Below are 22183 nucleotides of genomic sequence, written 5' to 3'. Positions count from 1 at the left end.
AACAGACTGGTACATTACATCCAAGATACAAAATAGGCCAATAACATTCCTAGGTAAAAACACGCTTTGACAAAGAGGGGTTGTCCAGGAATTTTGATATTGATGGCCTATCAGGTCGGCGGAGGTCTGACTCCCCGTTAATCAGCTGCTTTGGAACTACAAAGCTTGTTATTTGTGTAGTGGACGGAGCTGGTAACTGCATTCAGGTGCTTCAATGGAGCAAGGCTGCAGTTAACAGTTACATCGACTACAAAATGGATGGAGGTGTGTAGTCGCCTGAGCTACAAGAAACCAGCTGTGTCAGAATCCTGCTGATCTGATATTGATGGGCTAGGCCAGTGATGGCGAACCTTTTAGAGACCGGGTGCCCAAACTGCAGCCCAAAACCCACTTATTTATCGCAAAGTGCCAACACGCCAATTTACCCTGAATACTACAGTCCAGTATAGTAATATCTTCCATGTACTTTATCATTTACCTATAATAGCCTGTCTGCATTCAGTGCACAGCCTGTGCTGTTCATAGTGCGCCCAGCACTGATGAATGGCTGGTGAAGTCCAGAGTATATTGGTACACCATAGACTTTTTCCAGGGTGCCCACAGAGAGAGCTCTGAGTGCCGCCTCTGGCACCCATGCCATAGGTTCGCCATCAATGTCCTGGACATTCTCTTTAAAGGGGCTGTCCATGTTGAATAATTCTGCTCACTGTTCAAAAAGCTCTAAAAAAATAAGCTTACTACAGAATGTCCTGCAGCGGAGACCTCCAGTGATCAGGTGTGATCTGCGGAGTCTGGCAGAAAGAGTTCAGTTTCCCTGCAGCACCACCACAGGATAGAAGAGACAGTACATGGTGCCCATTAATGTCAATGGGTTGTCCACATAACAGTCAGATCCTCCAGACACTCAGGAAGCAGAGAACGTTGAACTGACCATTAAGCAGGGGTCGAGTCGAGGGGGAACGCGTGGGAACTTTTTTCATGGCAGGAACGCCGTTCCCTTTCATCATGGTCTGTGTGCGGCGGGGCAGGCAGTGTGCGGCGGCAGGCACTGAGATGAGCGCTTCCATTGTGGAAGTGAAGCGCTCATCTCCATGGTGATCTGTTTCTGTTTATATCGCTGTCCTCAGGACAGCGATACAAACAGAAGGCTGCGGAGGAGCAGGGCAGGGAGGTGTGTCCCTTTCCTGTTCCTCTGATAGGCTGCCGGCACTACTAGGCCGGCAGCCTATCAGAGGCCGGCGCAGGCGGCGCGATGACATCATCGCGCCACCGGCCTGAGCCGTACAGCGCTGGAGTCAGGACACAGGCTGGAAGAGGCCTGCATCGCTCCAAAGAGGTAAGTATAAGTGTTCATTTTTTATTTTTTTTTAAACTATATTATACTGGCACATGATTGGGGAATTTGGGGGGGGGGGGGGGCTGGTATTATACTGGGCTGGCACATGATTGGGGAATTTGGAGGGCCCTGGAATTACTGGCACAGATTTTGGGGGGGGGTGTCTGGTATTACTGCCACATGGTATTGCTGGCACATAATTGGGGGAGGGGGGGGGGTCTGGTATAGTGGCACATGATTGGGGGGGTCTGGTCTTACAATACTGCCACATGATTGGGTGGGTCTGGTATTACTGGCACATAATTTTGGGGGGGGGGGGGGGGGGGGGGGTCTGGACCGTCTGGTATTACTGTCACATGATTGGGGGGGGGTCTGGTATTACTGGCACATGATTGGGGGGGGGGGGGTCTGGTATTACTAGCACATGATTGGGGGGGTCTGGTATTACTGGCACATGATTGGGGGGTCTGGTATTACTGGCACATGATTGGGGGGGGTCTGGTATTAATGGCACATGATTGGGGGGGTCTGGTATTACTGGCACATGATTGGGGGGGGGTCTGGTATTACTGGCACATGATTGGGGGGGTCTGGTATTACTGGCACATGATTGCGGGGGCTGTTATTACTGGCACATGATTGCGGGGGCTGTTATTACTGGCTGATGAGAGGCGCTGGGGCTCTTATCTGAGGTCTGATTGGGGGTCATTCATATTGGGGTCTGAGCTGAGGTGTGATCTGAGGTCTTATTAACATTGGGGATCTTATTGGGGCTGTTAGCTGAGGTCTGATTAACATTGGGGGTCTGATTGGTGGTCTGACCTGAGGTGTAATGAAAAAAAAAAAATTCTTATTGTGCCCACTTCCAGCCCGGAGCGCAGCTGCCCAGAGCACTGATCCGATGCAGCTTGGAGAAAAAAGGCCTCACAGTCCCACACTCCTCCTGCTTGGCCAAGCCTGTCAGCACCCCTGAGTCTTCAGAACTGTAAGTAAATTATATATAAGGGGAGTTTTTGTTTTGTTTTGATCACAATGTGTACATTTGGCTCAGTCCGCAGCGACACAAATTACAGCTAGATTTTCTGTCCTTTGATTTTTTTTCCCGCTACACGTAGCTTTCAAAAGCCCATTCACATGTATTGTATTTTAAAGGGGTTTTCCCATCTCAGACAATGGGGGCATATCGCTAGGATATGCCCCCATTGTCTGATAGGTGCGGGTCCCTATATATATTTGTTTATTTCATGTTAATTTTGCAGTTGTTTGTGTAAACTGGCACTTTACAATAAATGTTGCACTGAATTTTCAGCTAAATATATATTTTTTTTGGGGGGTGGGGGGTTTGCAGTGGATCTTGGGTGAGTTCCCACACTTTTTCCCAGTCCATGAAGGATATCTGATGTGGCTGACCAGAAGTATCTCACGGTTTATTGTCAATAAAAACTAGATGTGCACTGAACCCACTACCAGGAAACTACCAGTACTAAGCTTCCCTCAGCAACAAAGTCCACCAGGTCAGAACTATGACAAAACCAGATGTGATTTTCAACACAGTTAAAAAGGTTATACGAGAACCTTGAATGTCTTACAACAGGGAGAGATAGGCATGAGGACATTGGAAAAAGAGGTTTAAGCCAGTCTGTCAAATCTATGGTGGAAGGGACAACCATGGAAGCAATGGTTTGACAATGTAATTAGAGGATGCAGAAGAAAGGCACGATATTTCATGAGACCAGCTCCCCACAATGAGCATGGCACCATGTGGTGAGTATCTAATGAAACACTAGATGTGTGAAAGACGATTCATAATCTCTCCATCCACCATTTGTAAATACTGGTGCCTTCTTAAGTAGCAGATTTTAGACTCTCACAGGCACCAGAGTGGAGGTTCAACTGCAGCTTTTTTCCATCACCGGAACTGCCTGCCGGATGCAGCAAAACGTATGCCAACCGATGGCATTTGTATGACTGATCAGGATCCTGATCAGTCTTAAAAATGCCTGATCAGTCAGAAAAATGCATTGAAATGCCGGATCAGTCTTTCCGGTGTCATCCGGCAAAATGGACCCGGCCTTAATTTTTTTTACCTTTTTTTCAGTCTCGCATGTGCAGACCGGAAGGACAGATCCGGCATTCCGGTATTTTGAATGCCGGATCAGGCAATAATACATTCCTATGGAAAAAAAAATTCAGGCAAGTCTTCAGTTTTGTTGGCCGGAGATAAAACCGTAGCATGCTGCGGTTTTAACTTTTGCCTGATTAGTCAAAATGACTGCACTGAAGACATCCTGATGCATCCTGAACGGATTACTCTCCATTCAAAATGCATGGGGATAAAACTGATCAGTTCTTTTCCGGCATTGAGCCCTTTTGACGGAACTCTATGCCGTAAAAGAAAAACGCTAGTGTGAAAGTACCCTTAGATTAGCTGAACAGCCATTCCTATGAGTGTTCACTCCCAATTATCAGCCTATATAAAAGGCCCCTTACACGGTACAGGAGGAGAGCATGCATATGAGGTTTATGGATGGTGGGAGAAGGGGCATTAGTTTAACAAACGTTCTAAAGATATTAAATTCATTAAGATTATACATTTTCTGCAACATTATAAAGTATCACTTTATTAAGTATCGTTATCATTTATTGCTGTCCCGACCAACAGTGGCATCATAGTCTTCCCTCTGATTATGTAGGTCTGAAGATCCTGTGAGGCCGATATGTAGTCTCTTGTTTTTGTCTTTGCTAGGGCGGCACTTCGTGGGAAGGAATGCCCATCACTACAAGATGTCTGCATTACTCTTCTAGTAGGCCTCTAATCTGGAGTGACTGGCTGCTACAGGCAACTACACTCAATTTTGTTTGCTCCAGTTTAGAGCAAATTGTGTCAATCTGTATAAATGGCGCACGGACTACATAATACATTTAGCACACCTCATGACATAGCTAGACACACTTACTGCCACCTCATGTCCGTCGTATGTATATGCAAACTATATTGCGCCAAGAAAGCCATGCCAGGCTTTAAACCTGTTGTCTAGCCACATCGCTATGATGCCTCTTTTTAAAATCTGTTGCAGAGCAAGACTGGAAGAAAGGCGCTCCGCATATTATGGCATTTTCCAATGTAACTTCAGGCTACGGATGCATGACCACAGCCAATATGGTGTTCTACCGGTATGATAATACAACGCATAGAAATCCTCATCTATATCTGTACATGCCCATCATTCATGGCATTTCTGAGGCAGCCACCAGCCAGGCTGCACCCGCTCACAGCCGTAATAAAAACCATCAGCCTGCCTACTAATATTCCTTCTGCTCTCAGTTTCTTCTAAATCTTTCTTGTCCTTGGTACATTTCCACCGCCAGCAGCCAAACTGGTCTCTGGTCTTGTTGTGCCAGTCCTGGGTATTAATGAGATCCAGGGGCTGGGATAGGGATGAAGGGAGGGAGGCTGTTGGCACCAGATGGGAAACTCTACACAGCTGCTCCCTCCGCTTTCATGTCTGATGGGAGAAGTCTGTGGAGGGCCCGATTCTCCAACTTTGAAGCCGGCAGTTATGCAAATGGTAGAATTCAGAGCCAAGCTGAATCCTGTGTGCCCAGTGTCTCTGTACTGTAATATTCATCAGATCTTTTATTAAAGGGGCTATAGACAACTCTAGATGGGTGCAACTCCACAACAGTAAAACCAACCCGAAGTAAAAGCAAAGAGACGTGTTCCATCTTCTTGCATTTAATACTCCCACTCAGCTTAAAATTCAAGCCCTTCCGTCATTAATAAAATAGTTACACATATTTGATATTTAAAAAAAACAAAAAACATGTATTTATATACACAAACAGTTAGTGAGGTCTGAATACATCATCTGAAGGCTCCTGTAAATAGGTATCAGTGGGACGGCTTTTTGGATCCTTTACCAAATTTGGCATCAAATCCTAGACCTGTGGGAAACAGAACAGAGAGCGGTGAGTGTGACAGGAAGAGAGTAGGCACAGAGCGTAAGCTATACTGTCATATAGCATGAGTATGTGCCTGTGGCTCATTGTGTGACCGCGTGTGCCAAGTACAGCTGGCGACACGTTCCTATTACTAAGCAGCGGTGCTATGATGAGTGCACATGGCTGGTCCAGTTGCCTTGTTAAGGGCAAAAATTATCTAATTTTATTCCTCAGGAATAAAAAAATATATATCTGAAAACTGTTTTTCACAGCAAAATTCCTTTACTAGAGGATTGATGGGACCAGAATATCAAATATGGCATCTTTCTGGATCCTTACACCTTCACAGGATAGTATATAAAAAACTCATGTATAAGGGTAGAGGACACAGGGATTCATGTGCAGAAAAAAAACGCAGTGTATTACAGTACCAGCAAAGTGTATGAGATTACACAAATGCTCATGCACACTTTGCAGATTGTTTCTGTACGGAAATTGACCTGCCGTGTGGATTTCCAAATCTGCAGCCTGTCAATTATGTTTGTAGTTTTAGATGCGGACTTCACCCTTTTCAATGGAAGAAGAAATTGAGGATTTTAGTTTGGATATGCTGCAGAAACGCATACATCTGTGTGAAAATTTGTGCAAGTCTTATCCCATGTGCAGGTGGCCTAAAGCAGGCATCCTCAAACTGCGGCCCTCCAGCTGTTGCAAAACTACAACTCCCAGCATGCCCGAACAGCCTACAGGTATCAGCCTACAGCAGGGCATTGTGGGAGTTGTAGTTTTACAACAGCTGGAGGGCCGCAGTTTGAGGATGCCTGGTCTAAAGGCTAGGTAAACCTTTTTTAGGACTGTATTCAACGCATTTGGGGCTAACAACTATTTTTTCAATTGGTCTTTTTAAAAAAATGTTCAGCCACTTCTGAGATACAGGGATAAAAACCAGTCCGTTTGTATGCTTTCATTTTCAGTTTTTTCTTTGAATCCTGTAATCTGACGGCTCATGTGTAGCTCTAATTCCTTGACCTCAAATATTTATTTAAGCCATTGAGCTATAATAAGTGTTTATGAGGTCAGGCGATCAGAGAAGAGAGATTAAAAAAATTAAAATGAGAGTCACAGTGATATAAGATGAAGAGCATAATTCATAGTCAGTCCACTTGTAAGGATTGTGGTACTTACCTAAAAACACTAACAAGGTTCCTACCCACTGTAAGCCACTGATCGGGTTAGAGAAGAGTATTACAGAGGCCAAGATGGTGAAGAACTTCCGAGTGGTGGTAATGATGGAGCAGGTGAGAGGACCAAAGTAGACTACAGTCATGAAGATGAAGGTCTAGAAGGGAAAGTAAAAGGACATGACCTCAAAGCTGTAATTCACTGTCAGGCAGCTCGTCAAGGTTCTTGCATCCTGAAGGCTAAATAGTTACCCAGATCAGAAAAAGTCCACAAGATCTAGCAGTGGTCCATTTATGGATGCAAGCAGACTCCCGCTGCCTGTGTATTCTCAGGAGAATCAGCCATGTTGGATCTTATGGTTATCCCCCGACAGGAGCAGCAAAGAAGGTAAATGGCTCCCCCCCTACTGCTTTCTAAAGGTCACCTTGGTGGCCTTGCTGGTTCTTTCCAATTGTATCTCTATGTTAATTATGGAAAAATGGCTACTGGTTGTAGGGGTGTGAATAAAATATATTTTCCCTAAATAGCTCCACTCTGATCCAAAGGTTGAGCCTAGTATTGTAGCTTATCCCTATTCAGATACCAGACACGGCCAAAGTGGCTATAAATATATATCACTGAAGGCAACTATATAGTTGCCTTCAGTGATATATATTTTGTTATTGCAACTTTCTTTATTATCAATTCTCTGTGATTTTGTTCAAAGTTGATATAACAAAGAAGAAACCATTATTTTTTTATTTCTGGGCAACCCCTTTAAGGAAGTCTATAGGGTTCAGTAAACAATATTTTATTCCTGGGCTGCTTTATATGAATGTACTGTATACTGCAGATAGTGTGTAAATATGGTGAATTTCTCAGCAAAAGGGGCAATTATAAATCACCAGCACTTTCACCTCAGTATTCAAGAGGAAGAGAAGTCACCACCTCCCCCCTTTTTGTGGCTTAAACATGGGCGAGTGGTTCTTAGAAAAGACTTTGGATCCTTGGAGAAGATCATCCCATATCTGCATGGCACTTACCTGTCCTAAGGCGCTGGTCAAGCTGAAGAGCAGAATGTTGTAGATGATACTTGGGTACCGTTCAGTGAAGCTCAAGAACTCCCATATTTCGCCACTGAACACGATACCTGTGTGGAGAGACCCACATTACAGTCTAATTTACAGTAATTACCCCCACACTTGAGCCCATGTCCCTTAACTGGGTAAATGGGATTGCCACATCACTGCCCCTTACATGGACAAAAAGCAGGAGTATAATAAGGCAGTGGTCTCCAAATGTTTTGAAGCTACAACTCCTGGCATTCCCTGACAGCACATGTTAGGAGACCCAAGGCATAGCGAACGGTAAATTCACTGTTCATGGCGCCAAATCTGGATTTGAAAACAAAATACAAATTATAGAGATGTAGATGTGTGGGTGCTTGCGCCACCTTCTGGCAGTATATATTCATGCAAGCTATAATGTAAATCAACAGTATGCGTGCAATCTGCAACAATACACTTTATTTGTATTGATGCGAGGTGATTGCTGTTAATATAACAAATATTGGTTCGGTTAAGAGGCTAAGAAAATATGAGAAGCATGCCGGAGTTGGCACCAGGCAGATGATGGGGCCTGTTGTACTCAGGGGAGGCTGAGCACTAAAACGACAGCATTTTTATCTTTTAAACAGCCTTTTAGTCAGTCCCTTCCTTTTCTCCCTCACTTGTCAGTCTGCAGACCCCTGTCTGCTATTAAAAGGTTTTTTTTTCAGGGAATTTTAAAATTGATGACCTATCCTTATCAGATCGGTGGTCCGACACCACTGCCGATCAGCTGGTTAAAGAGAAGACCATTCCGTGTGAGCGCAGCCTTCCCTTCATTTTTGACCTGCTTGCCATCGACATCCCATAGGTGAGCAGGCGTCACTACAAGAAGCTGTCACATTCACTTCTATGGGACAGCTTGATCCTATACACTTAAAGGGAACCTGTCACCGGGATTTTGTGTATAGAGCTGAGGACATGGGTTGCTAGATGTCCGCTTGCACATCCGCAATACCCAGTCCCCATAGCTCTGTGTGCTTTTATTGTGTCAAAAAAACTATTTGATACATATGCAAATTAACCTGAGATGAGTCCTGTAGGTGAGATGAGTCAGGGACAGGACTCATCGCAGGTTAATTTGCATATGTATCAAATAGTTTTTTTGACACAATAAAAGCACACAGAGCTATGGGGACTGGGTATTGCGGATGTGCTAGCGGACATCTAGCAACCCATGTCCTCAGCTCTTTACACAAAATCCCGGTGACAGGTTCCCTTTAAATAGAAAGGAGCCGTCCCATTGAAATGAATGGGACGACTTGTAATTAACCCGCTTGCCACAGGGAAGGCTGCGCCCGCACGGAGCGGTCACAATAACTGTCCGGTGTAAAGGTGCAAATTATAAAAATGATTAAACTATTAGTGGTTTTTCAATTAAAGTGTATTAACAATACAATTGCTGTATTCCTGCACTAAAAGACAAAAACAAACTGAAATCTTTTAGGTGGATGGAAAAAAAAAAATAATATATAAAAATAAAACGGTTGCATAAGTGTGCACACCCTTAAACTAATACCTTGTTGAAGCACCTTTTGATTGTATTACAATCAGTCTTTTTGGGTATGAGTTTATCAGCATGGCACATTTTGACTTGACAAGATTTGCCCACTCTTCTTTGCAAAAACACTCCAGATCTGTCAGATTGAGAGGGCATCTCCTGTGCACAGCCCTCTTCAGATCACCCCACAGATTTTCAATCTGATTCAGGTCTGGGTTCTGGCTGGGCCATTCCAAAACTTTAATCTTCTTCTGGTGAAGCCATTCCTTTGTTGATTTGGATGTATGCTTGGGGTCGTTGTCATGCTGAAAGATGAAGTTCCTCTTCATGTTCAGCTTTCTAGCAGAAGCCTGAAGGTTTTGGGCCAGTATTGACTGTTATTTGGAACTGTTCATAATTCCCTCTAGCTTAACTAAGGCCCCAGTTCCAGCTGAAGCAGCCCCTTGGCATGATGTTGCCACCACCATGCTTCACTATGGGTATGGCGTTCTTTTGGTGATGTGCAGTGTTGTTTTTGTGCCAAACATATCTTTTGGAGTTATGGCCAAAAAGTTCAACCTTGGTTTCATCAGACCATAACACCTTTTCCCACATGCTTTTGGAAGACTTGAGATGTGTTTTTGCAAACTGTAGCCTGGCTTGGATGTTTTTCTTCGTAAGAAAAGGCTTTCGTCTTGCCACTCTACCCCATAGCCCAGACATATGAAGAATACAGGAGATTGTTGTCACATGTACCACATAGCCAGTACTTGCCAGATATTCCTGCAGCTCCTTTGATGTTGCTGTAGGCCTCTTGGTAGCTTCCCAGACCAGTTTTCTTCTCGTCTTTTCATCAGTTTTGGAGGGACGTCCAGTTCTTGGTAATGTCACTGTTGTGCCATATTTTCTCCTCTTGATGATGACTGTCTTCACTGTGTTCCATGGTATATCTAATGCCTTGGAAATTCTTTTGTACCCTTCTCCTGACTGATACCTTCTAACAATGAGATCCCTCTGATGCTTTGGAAGCTCTCTGTGGACCATGGCTTTTGCTGTGGGATGCGACTAAGAACATTTCAGGAAAGACCAACTAGAGCAGCTGAACTTTATTTGGGGTTAATCAGAGGCTCTTTAAATGATGGCAGGTGTATGCTGACTCCTATTTAACATGATTTTCAATGTGATTGCTTAATTCTGAACACAACTACATCCCCAGTTATAAGAGGGTGTGCATACTTATGCAACCACATTATTTAAGTTTTTTTTGTTTTCTTCCCTCCACCTAAAAGATTTCAGTTTGTTTTTCAATTGAATGGTACAGTTTATAGGTCACATTAAAGGTGGAAAAAGTTCTGAAATTATTTATCTTTGTCTCATTTTTTTACAGCACAGAAACCTGACATTTTAACAGGGGTGTGTAGACTTTTTATATCCACTGATCTATACACACACACACACACATAAAAGCAGATAAACAAAAAAAGTTGCAGCACACTACTAAATGCACTAAGAATGGGTGAACATGTGAATGTCTGATAAGAAGCTACCTTGACGTCTGGTAGATGGGCCCAAATATGTATATATTATTATGATGCAAGTGAGCATATGTCTGTCCAGATCAGTAAATTATACCCTGGTCCTGAGTCTGTGTACCTGAGTAAGCATGTTCCTGAGCCCAGATATTAAGCGGATGTAAAGCTAACTTTCCCTGGCTGCCTGAATGTGTGAACAGCTGTACATCTGGCCCTGGTGCATGGATAACCTGGCAGCGGATACTTAGACTTAGGTTGGGCGATTTTATTTTCCTGTTCTGCCATACGAGTGGAACAATTTACTGTGTGTATAATGTGCATTTTAATCTTTATAAGATGCACGTTCCAGCACAGAGTAGATCATATGTTACTGCACTGATTAATAACCTGGAGGTTCGAAACATGTTGCTCTGATGGGAGGTGAAGCTCACTACGTTTTACCTGTCATGTGAATACTGGAATAAAGAGGCAGTAACGTAAGATCTACTCCGTGCTGGAGCTTTTTCTTGTTATGCCTATGAGAAGAGCTGGCCTTGGCTCCATTAGTGCACGGAAGAATTGGGTGAGCTGGACTAATACATTTATTGTTTGGAATGGGGCGGGGGGGCTGATTTTAGGTCTAATATGGGCATCTGATGAAAAATATTTATTTTTTCTTATTTTTCTAGGTGCATCTTATCAAGTGAAAAATATGTGCAATCAAACTGCAACAGATTTGTCATACAATGGTGCCTACGGGAGCCCACTTACTTGATTTTAAAAAAAAGTGGTGCATGCTGTTCTATTGTATTCATCATCAAGTGGCCCAAAATCTCTAAGAAAGAGGTGAACAGGCCCTAAAGGGAACCCGACACTAGAAATGCATTATAGTCTGCAGGCAGCATTTTATAGAGCAGAATGGGCTCCCATGACCACAGTTCTTCAACTGAAAGTGACAATCATTGAGATTACTGGAGAGGAGACCGCATGTGGCTCTCTCCAGTGAAGTCTATGGGAGTTATGGAAAGACCACAGTGATGCTCGCCCTGCTCTGTCTCATACAGCAATGGAAAACAATCCATGAAGCTAGGTAGGTCACAATGATCCATTTTAGTCCTGATCTACTGAATACAGAGGATGCACCCACATACCTGCTCCTAGAAAACAACTGGACCAGAGGTTGATATGAAACATCATTTGGTTGGAGCCAGTCTGGTAATGTGCCCGCATGTGATCCTGAGACACTCCAGTCAATCCGTCCAGAGTAAGAGAGAGCAACTGGAAGAGATGGTGTAGGAGGACAACCTTAAGTCATTACTGGCTGAGGGGGGCAATAGGAATATTTGACAAGCCATTTCGTGCTGGTAAAACCATGTACTCTCTGGTGCTGGTAGCACATATGAACAAACACTTCCAATAAAGGTGGGCAACGCGTACAGAGACTACAGACGCCAACACAAGGCTGTACAGCGGAGTGGTGGGGTCTAGTGTGCTGCCATATAGTGCTTTGTACAGTGCCATATCCTTAGGCTATTCTGTCCCAGAGGAAATGCTTCTAGGGGTAAATAGCTCTGTAACACAGCATCTGATGGAGCCCCCCATGATTATTTTCCTGTCCAATTCATACAAGTGGCTATGTATAAGAAGAGGCATACAGCAGTGCCCACAGAAGCACAAATATGGACTCATATTCTGTCCACCCCTCCATCATACGATAAGCAGAACATGACAAGACTGCTTTACCCAAGACCACTGTATGAATGGGCACTAGGAAGCCAGACGTATTCCACGTTCCTCAATGCCAGTGCCCCGAAATATTCAAAAATTAGCCACGTACCAGCAGCAATTCTCCGTAACCGAAGACGTGATCATCACCGCTGGGGCCGGTGTTCTTGGGCTTGTACATAAACAGGGCTACTCCCACCACTATGAGCAGCACACACAAATACTTGGTCACAGGATATTTCTTCCGGAGGACGGTGACTCCTAAGAGCATAACTGGAGAGAGACACAAAGAAGAGGACATTGTTGGTATAGAAGCCCAAGGATTAAAAACACCAGCACAATTCACCAGACACAAGCCTATGTAGTCAACGCCATTACACAAGGAATAAAAGGATGTTGGGGGTGGCAGGGTCCACAGGAGACTCTGAATGTCCCCCTCCCCAAAGAGACATCAGTGTAGACAACACTACAGAAAGAAGCATGACAATGAATGGGGACAAAACTGAAGCGTTTTTCTCCGGTATTGAGACTCTATGACGGATCTCAATACTGGAAACTAGAAACGCTAGTGTGAAAGTAGCCTTACCTGCAAGTGCACTGGAGGAGGAGCTCCATGCTCCACTGTGACGTGCTCTATTCTTCCCAGCCCCTCTCCTCCGAGTGACAACTGTACGTGGACCCCTTGTTGGGTACTACATATGTCACTCAGAGGAGAGGGTTATGAAGCAGCTCCGTGCAGACAGCACTTCACAGTGAAGCTCCACTTCCAGTGCACTTTTAGGAGCAGAACCTGAACTTCATATTCACACTGCTCCTGAGGATAAAAGATCTACAAAAGGTATGTTTGTACTGCTGACAGAACCACTTTAAAGTAGTTGTAATTCAAAGTTATCAACAGGATAGATCCCAGTGGAGAGGCAGGGAGCAAGCTTGACCTGTCGCTCCATCAGGATGGGAGAATGGTATCAGCAGTCAGGTCACCTCTGATCAGTTCATTATCCCCCATCCTGTTCATAGGTCATAACTTTTAATTACGCCACAACCCCTTTAAAGTGATGACATATCACTAGGACATGCTATCAAATTGTAGGGGGGAGGGGGGGGCAGCCACCTCTACTAAAAGGGCTACAGTGCCGGTGGAACAGTGCAGACCCTGCACAACAGACCTCAGCCACCCACTGTGCAGGAAACCGCAGGGCAGACCCATTCAAGTGAAATTTGCCTTATAGAGCGGGGTGGCCAGGCACTATTTTACTCAGGCCCCTTTATTATCAGGATGAGTGAGAGGTCTCAGGTTGGACCCCCATAAAGTGATGCGTATCCTAGAAGCACGCCATCAAGGTACCCTTGCTAATGAGCTGGCTGAAGAGGCCGGCGGTGCTGGTGCGAGCGCTGCGTCCTCTTTAATGTTCACCTGCACCAGGTCTAACTTGTAGTGGTGGTGCACTTTCCTCTTCCATTTGGCGCATAGGTAAACACTAAAGAGCATGCAGCCCTCTTCAACCAGTTGATTGGTGGGGAGGCCAAGAGTCGGACCCCCACCAATCTAATATTGATGACCTAGCCTGAGGATACTGAGGCTCCACAACCCCTTTAAACAAACTTTAAAGATGTCTCCCCATAAGGGTCCATTCACACGACCATATTTCTGGGTCTACATCCGGTCCGCAATTTTGTGGAACGGTTGCAGACCCATTCATTACAATGGGGCCGTAGTTCTGTTAGGTGGCCCCGCAAAAAAGACAGACTATGTCCTATTCTTGTCCGCAATCGCATTTCTATCACAGGGCTGGCCATGTGCGTTTCATAAAATGCAGAACGCACACGGCCAGTACCTGTGGTTTGCGGATCCGCAATTTGCAGACTTCAAAACACTTACGGTTGTGTGAATGAACCCTTAATTCTTACTTGGTGACATACATTTACATACAGAGGAACTATGGCCATACCTCTACTAAAAGCCTGCTTAGCTGTGGGACCCCCACCCATCTGAATTGAAGGACCTGTCAGCTCTCCTGACATGTCTGCTTTGGTAACCAATTGTACTCCCCATAGAATATTTCATCTTTTCATACAATCTGCATTGTATCAGTCATCCATTATTCCTCAAAGATATGTATGGAGGTGTCAGTTTATTCACACATTTTCCAGAAGGAGTAACAGAGGAACCATTATGAAGCAGAATTGTGAACAAAGATACATTATAAGAGGAACGCTTGTGGTTAACAAAAAAGAATTTCAGGAAACCTGACAGGTCCTCTGATCTGTATTCAGACACTGACGGCATGCACATCTCTCATTAACGAAACCACTGGCAGGGAGCCGTGTGTAGAGAGAATATTTACTCAGCATATATACACAGGGAGCAGGAAGTTTTATATAGCGGCACAGACGCAGCTAGGGGAGGTTTAATTTAGTACCGAGGCACATGTGGCAGAAAAGGTCAAAGAGAATCTATCCACTTTAAAGTGACAGGAAAGAAGCAGGCGTTGGGTTACATCATGCATATCCCCAAAAGGGCAGATCGTCAGCACCGCGGCTCTGCGGAGGGCTGAAGGTTATCCTACATGGGAGCAGCACAGCAGATCATCTTACCTGGGATAGGCTTACAGGATTTCCCCAACACCTGCAAAACAAAGAGGTCAAATCACACACAAAAAATAAAAAATAAATCTACAAGAAATACAGTACATTTTAAGGCTGTAGTCGCACTTCAGGTTTTTTTTTCTTTTGGGATTGTAAGCAAAAACGCCATGAAATTCACGCATTATTTTCTGGGGGTGGAATTTTTTTACTCACACAGCATACTACTTGCAGATGTTTTATTTTTATTTTTTCATGTACGGTAAATTGAGGAACGCACATAACCAGTATGCATGTTTTGCGAATCTGCCATTTGCAGACCTGGTTATGCCCATGAAGCATTAGGCAACATTCACACGACCGTATTTTTAGGCCGCATCTTTTGCGGATTGGATGAGGACCCACTCATTTTAATGGGACTGCAAAAATGCGGACAAAACACTGTGTGGTGTCTGCATCCATTGGTCCACTCCACAGTTCCACAAAAAAAAAAAAAGACACAATGCAGGTTATTTCAGCGCGGATTTTGACCTGCGGTGCGAATTTTAAAATCCACATGTCAATTTATTTTATTTTTCCTGACCAGATTTTCTCCATTCACATAATAATAATTGCGGATTGACCGCACGGATTTGCCTGTGAACACCTGCGGATTTTAGTGCGGATACTCCGCACATGAATCCTGAACGTGTGCATGTACCCTTAGGGAGATCCTCAGACAACGAACAAAGCAATACCCCATGGTCAGTGAACCACTACAATCCATGAAGTATTGTATGATGGCCATTGAAAATAATTTCCAGAGAGGCTATGGTCATTGTGCTGCCAATTAAAAGTATGAGGACAGCTCAAGTACCACCTGAAAACATGGCATGGACTCCATGGGGTAGGAGCTGTAATGGTAGCCATGTTGTCACCCGACTTCCCCAAAATGGATAAAACTAAGGCACGTTGGACAAAGAATTTAACAGAAAAGGATGATTTGAATACTTAAAAGGGGTCATCTCACCAGAGACACGACATGAACACTATGAGGACAGTGATTGGCTGCAGCAGTCACAAGTCGTACACCAGCATGTCACTACTACAATTTGCACATGCAGAGAATGGGGGGGCTTGTCTGAGATGGAGTATGTAATAGAGTACGTAATAGAAAGTCATAGCTCACCTGGGTGGGGTAGTTCACATACTGGAGTGCTGAATTGCTGGACACCATGGCCCCCAAATAGGAGAGTGAACAGGCTGCATAGAGCCAGCTCTGTGTGCGGTCAGGCTTAGCCTTAGCATCAAAGAATTGAATTACTGCAAAGGAGCACAATAGGAGTCAATGTACACAATGCCGCTCTCGTACTGTGTCTGGTATTGCGGCTCAATCCAATTCCATGTTTTGGGACGAATTGGACTGAGAGACTTTAAATACAGAGTCTATGAAGTCCTAAAGTGGAGAGGTGCAAAAATGACATGCGCCCTGGAGCAAATTTTAAGCTTTGGCCCCTCCTACCCCAACCACATACAACAAAACCAAAATCTTACCTGATAGACATCATGAGTAGGGGCTCGTGCACACAGACACATTACATCTGCAATATGGCACCTACAGCCCTCTAAGCAGCCCCAGAGCACCTCTGTACCCCTCTGATTCCATATCCAGGCATGCAGAATCTTTTTCTGTCAGATTCTACATAAATCCATCATGTGCTGTATTGTATGTATTGCGTATTCTAGGGTGATATACCGCAATACAGTGCTGTACGTGCTAGAGATTAGAAGGCTGCTGTGGCAGTTCTGCCATTGTGCCCTTTTTTTTTGCAAAATTCCAAGCCTCAAAAAAAAAAATCCTGACTCGAAAATCAAACCAGACCCCTATCGCTACCTATTGCTCCTTGCGTCCTCTTCGGCTCTGGGTGTCATTGCACTGGTTTAAGGCATTGAGAGTGAATGCACCCAGAGCTAGGGAGGTAAATGAAAGGAAGCCCCAGTTACTGCACCAACTCTGCTAACAGGGCCAAGCAGTAGTGCCCCCCTCATAAATACCAAAGTATTTCACAGGGGAGCATGATCTTTTTTACTACAAAATCAGTGACAACTGTATCTCACTGTGATTTTGTAGTAAAGAGATCACAGAGAGGCACGGAGCATTATCAACCATGTTAATGCTCCGTGTCTCTGCTGTCCGGAACAGGGCTTGGCTCTCTTTCACGCAGCGGATTACCCGCACGGGATCTGCTCGTGTGAAAGAGCTCCTTAGGGTACATTCACACAAACCTATGTATTTTGTCTTCGGTATGCTTTCCGCGTCTGTATGTCCTTTCTGCAAAAGACAGGACATGTCCTATTCTTGGCCACAAATGATGACAATGGACCTGTGGAAGTTAACGGGTCCGCAAAACATGCGGACGACAAACGGACATTATCTGTATTTTTGCGGACGGTTATGTGAATGTACCCTTAGATTGTATAAGAAGCATGAACCACAAATCTTATGAAGGGTGTCACGTTTATGGCCCCTGATGATACTCACATAACTTAGCAAATACGGCATTAACCACACACTGTACAAAGACCAGCGACAGTGCATATCGAAACTTCTCCTTGTTTTCTCCTTCGCCATACGTCCCTCGTGTTCTGCAAAACAGACGCATGTTACAGCTCACACATGCAATCAATCTACACAAAAAGTTGAACAACAGCCTATTAAATTATACTCGAGCTGCATTCATAATTCTGCTGTTTGCTACAAATTTGTCAATGGATTTTCTACAAGTTTCGGAAAGCTTAGCTGAGCTCTTCTAATACGGATGGGGCAATTAGGTTTTCCTACTTCAGATTACTGTACAGTACCAGTTCACATACTACGGAAAACAGGCAAGTGTTTCAAAGAAACCCCTCTATACTCCCCTCACCGGGTGGCCCCATGGCAACACTTTGTCTGTATAGGCAATTTTACACTTAACAAAAAGTCTCACACGTAGAATATATGAGACTTCCTTTGGTCCGGAGTGCTGTATCAGCGCAGAGTGTTCAGTCCCTATCGCCTGCACCATTAATCCTGGCACTGGCGGTAGGAACTGAATACGCCTATTGCCAACGACCGTATGGCTTTTGCAGTATTTTGTGGTCCGCCAAAAATACGGATGACGTCTGTGTGCATGCATTTTTTGCGAAACGGAACAGCTGGCCCCTGATAGAACAGTACTACCCTTGTCCGTTAAACGGACAAGAATAGGACATGTTCTATATTTGAATGGAACGAAAAAATGTTAACGGAATGCATACGGCGTACAGTCCGTTTTTTTTGTGGACCCATTGAAATGAATGGTTCCGTATACGGAACGCAAAAAAAAACTAAGGTAAACGGAAAAAAAAAACGTTTGTGTGCATGAGGCCTAACAGGCTGCGCCGCTACAGAAATCCAGGAGTCCGGCACCAACTGAAGCCAGGCTCAGGCTAATTTTAATGCCAGCTGCTTAACTTCCTAGATGCCTTGGTCAATAGGAACCGCGGAATCTAGACAGTTAGAGGGAGGGGGCTATCGGCCATGGTAGTTAGGGGCCTAATAAAGACTCCCAAGACTGAAATGACTGTATATGTATAAGACTGTGCAGCAGACACCTTGGTACAAGGCATACCAGTGCAGTATGAAAACTACGTCCCCTAAAAACAGTAGAGTTATAGGTTAATAAAGTTTATTTTTAAAAAATGAGTTCTGGATTTTGCAATGCAGCAATGTTAAGTGTTTTTAGTGTGCAGAAAAAGTAAAAAAAATTAAATAAATGATAAAACGACACATACTTGGTATTGCTATAATCGTACTGACCCACAGCATGAACATGTGAAGGCCGTGCCTGTGCTGTGGACCACAATGCACGGGCACTGTCCGTGGGGCAGGCGCATTGGGATCGCAGACCCATTCACTTGAATGGGTCCGCGATCCTTCCTGTTCCGCAAAAAGATGGAGCAACGGGCATCACACGTTCGCTGTGAACAAGCCCCAACAGTCACAACTAGTTACCCTGCACAGTAAATACTGTAAATTTAAAGTGCAAAAAACAATGGCAGAACTGCTTTTATTCTCATTAAAACTCCCTAAAAATAAAAGCTAAAAAGTTACATGTAGCCCAAGACAGTCTCACTAAAAAATAAATTTGCCCTGCAAAATATAAGGCCATTTGGCTACAGAAAAAAAACACACCCGCCCAGCATCTTATTTCATACTCCTCCTTGGATGGAAATTTGTTACTCTCCCAGAAAAAATGTAGTGTGACCTGTTGGCCCTGCTCTAGCCATGAGGTGTCGCCATGTGACTGCAGGGGGAGGGGGGGAAGCTCCGGCTCCTGGCATAAAGTATGATGAATCTGGTGGGCTGCAGGGCCCCATCTTCTTGCCACTTTTGAGGTGTGAAAAGTTGGAAATTATGGGGCAAATTGCATTGGGAAAATCCATAATGAATCCTAATCCGTAATGAAGAAACTGACGTGCCGCAGATTGTTGTGCCAAGTTACAAATGTATCCCCTTTAAAAGGGTTGTCAAGAATTTGAAAAACATAGCTCAGGGATCAGCAACCTCCGACACTCCAGCTGTTCTGAAACTACAACTCCCAGAAACCTCCTTTCACTTCCATGGGAGTTACAAGAACAGCCAAGCAAGTTTGCATGCTGGGAGTTGTAGTTTCACAGCAGCTGGAGAGCTGTAGGTTACTGATCCTTAACATAACTGCTTCCCCCCCCCCCCCCAAAAAAACAGCACCTCCCCTATCCACAGGCTGTGTGTGGTATTGCAGCTCTGCCTCATCAACTCCAACAGAGCCAAGCTGCAGTACCAGACACAAGCCGCGCACAGGGGTGGTGCTGTTTTTTGGAAGAAAGTAGTCATGTTTTTTTAAATCCTGGACAACCGCTGCTGAATTCCACTCAGATTTCCGTCAGAATTTTGTTCCCTATAATAAAAGTGTTCATTATTACTGCAGGCTCAGATGGGCTCCGTGGAAGCCTTCAGCATTGTGAATACAGCTCTGGAGCATCAGGATCAGTACAAGACAAATCATGTTATACTAGCAGAGCGGGGTCCCCCTTTATTACATTTGGCATACAGCTGTAAGCGGACGTTCACATCAGTCAGTCGTTGTGGTCCATCCTAGGGCAGATCTGGAACCGTACTGTCCCAGAATGGCACCGAAAAATCTAAACACCACAAACTAAAGCCTCATTCACACAGTCAGTGAGTTCCATCAGCGATTTGGAGCTGTAAACACAGGAGAGGTGCAGGTCTTTCCCTCACACCTGATCTCCGGGCTCACAATCACTGACCAAACACTGACGTGTGACAGGACGAGAGTTGTCCCATTACATGCCCAGGGGTCCCCCGCAGCTAGTACAGAACAGTCACTTACATTGTCTCCTGCAGGATCCCGTAGTAGAAGTAACAGACAAAGACCCCCATAAAACAGGCCAGGAGCCTCAGCCCCCCATGGCCAAGCACTCCCCCTCCGTCCATGTCTCCTCCAGCTGTCACCGGCACCTCCAGCCGCACATCTCTCTCAGCCGCCGGGGACCTCATACACTCACAGCGTGCCCAGATTGCCGAAGGACCCCAGCTGGGGCAGACCTCTGCACTGCCGGAAGAGTACACACGGAAGATGACATCAGTGAGAGAGCCCGGTTCACAGGGCACACGGCAAAGTCAGGTAAATCATTACCTCGGGCAGATACCACCATAATGGGACTCATAGTAATACAGCGGCGCTCAAGCCTCCCACAGCCATATGCATTTAAAAAAAAATATATATATATATATATATATCACGTAAATGCAGCGGCACATAAGCGAATCCTAATGTGGTGGAGAATGTTTTTACAGTAATTATGATAATATTATGACTGGTGACTCATTTGAACGTCTATACACAAGATACATTTCCGGTACAGTGCGAAATATTGTAATCAGGCATCGATATAGACACATTCTGATCAGGACCCTCTCTTCTGTTGAAGAGACGTGTAGTGACGTAGGCTCATGTGGAGAGCTCTGATTGGCCACTGTTTACACGTGTAACAAACCCTATGATCCCCAATGAATGGAGATTAGAAACTGGTCACTAGTGACCGAAGTGCGTTCTGTCTCTTGTGCAGGAGCCATTTTCTTGTGGTCATTTATCTATGAGTCTTTTTCTGTCTATGTGGGGGTTTTTCTTTCTTTTTTTTTGCAAGTAATAGTCTTGTCTACCTGGTGTAGTCTGTACAGAACTGCCTTTTTAAATGGTTTACAAAATTATTTAAGGAGGTCTCTCTGGATATATATATATACTGACCAAAAGTTTGGACACCTTCTCATTCAAAGAGTTTTCTTTATTTTTATGACTATGAAAATTGTAGATTCACACTGAAGGCATCAAAACTATGAATTAACACATGTGAAATTATATACATAACAAAAAAGTGTGAAACAACAGAAAATATGTCATATTCTAGGCTCTTCAAAGTAGCCACCTTTTGCTTTGATTACTGCTTTGCACACTCTTGGCATTCTCTTGATGAGCTTCAAGAGGTAGTCACCTGAAATGGTCTTCCAACAGTCTCGAAGGAGTTCCCAGAGATGCTTAGCACTTGTTGGCCCTTTTGCCTTCACTCTGCGGTCCAGCTCACCCCAAACCATCTCGATTGGGTTCAGGTCCGGTGACTGTGGAGGCCAGGTCATCTGGCGCAGCACCCCATCACTCTCCTTCATGGTCAAATAGCCCTTACACAACCTGGAGGTGTGTTTGGGGTCATTGTCCTGTTGAAAAATAAATGATGGTCCAACTAAACGCAAACTGGATGGAATAGCATGCCGCTGCGAGATGCTGTGGTAGCCATGCTGGAATAAATCCCCAACAGTGTCACCAGCAAAGCACCCCCACACCATCACACCTCCTCCTCCATGCTTCACGGTGGGAACCAGGCATGTAGAGTCCATCCGGTCACCTTTTCTGCGTTGCACAAAGACACGGTGGTTGGAACCAAACATCTCATATTTGGACTCATCAGACCAAAGCCCAGATTTCCACTGGTCTAATGTCCATTCCTTGTGTTCTTTAGCCCAAACAAGTCTCTTCTGCTTGTTGCCTGTCCTTAGCAGTGGTTTCCTAGCAGATATTCTACCATGAAGGCCTGATTCACATAGTCTCCTCTTAACAGTTGTTCTAGAGATGTGTCTGCTGCTAGAACTCTGTGTGGCATTGACCTGGTCTCTAATCTGAGCTGCTGTTAACCTGCGATTTCTGAGGCTGGTGAGTGACTCGGATGAACTTATCCTCTGCAGCAGGGGTGACTCTTGGTCTTCCTTTCCTGGGGCGGTCCGCAT

General features: G+C 44.7%; 2 protein-coding genes across 6 annotated transcripts in view; one reads left to right on the top strand and one right to left on the bottom strand.

The window, feature by feature from the left end:
- Positions 1-5228: 5228 nt before the first annotated feature.
- On the bottom strand, positions 5229-20338 carry SLC35B1 (solute carrier family 35 member B1). The gene is made up of 9 exons (XM_044299541.1): positions 20235-20338; positions 17366-17469; positions 16013-16146; positions 14857-14887; positions 12374-12534; positions 11688-11814; positions 7483-7589; positions 6464-6617; positions 5229-5281 (listed from the first exon to the last, which is right to left on the bottom strand). The coding sequence occupies exons 1-9, from the start codon at positions 20336-20338 to the stop codon at positions 5229-5231; spliced, it is 975 nt and encodes a 324-aa protein (XP_044155476.1).
- The window catches only part of KAT7 (lysine acetyltransferase 7), a 42622-nt gene continuing 40679 nt past the window's right edge, over positions 20241-22183 (top strand). For 4 of the 5 annotated variants that reach the window (XM_044298757.1, XM_044298755.1, XM_044298753.1 and 1 more), the window contains exon 1: positions 20241-20528. In XM_044298757.1, the coding sequence (XP_044154692.1) occupies positions 20337-20528 (192 nt within the window). In that variant the 5' untranslated portion in view covers positions 20241-20336. The remainder of the gene's footprint in view (positions 20529-22183) is intronic. The other variant, XM_044298759.1, reaches the window with a different exon arrangement.

The sequence above is a fragment of the Bufo gargarizans genome, chromosome 6 (assembly GCF_014858855.1).
Source record: "Bufo gargarizans isolate SCDJY-AF-19 chromosome 6, ASM1485885v1, whole genome shotgun sequence".
Classification (NCBI taxonomy): domain Eukaryota; kingdom Metazoa; phylum Chordata; class Amphibia; order Anura; family Bufonidae; genus Bufo; species Bufo gargarizans.
The sequence above is the reverse complement of the archived record's forward strand: the minus strand, read 5'-3'. Positions and strand labels throughout refer to the sequence as shown.

What these genes read in the sequence shown, in the direction of transcription:
- SLC35B1 (XM_044299541.1), bottom strand. Translation starts at nt 20,338, where the DNA reads ATGGACGGAGGGGGAGTGCTTGGCCATGGGGGGCTGAGGCTCCTGGCC. An exon ending in GTTACGGAGAATTGCTGCTG is followed by an intron (nt 11,815 to 12,373) that starts GTACGTGGCTAA and finishes CATCTCTTCCAG; the next exon opens with TTGCTCTCTCTTACTCTGGA. An exon ending in TGACCAGCGCCTTAGGACAG is followed by an intron (nt 6,618 to 7,482) that starts GTAAGTGCCATG and finishes TTTCCCTTCTAG; the next exon opens with ACCTTCATCTTCATGACTGT.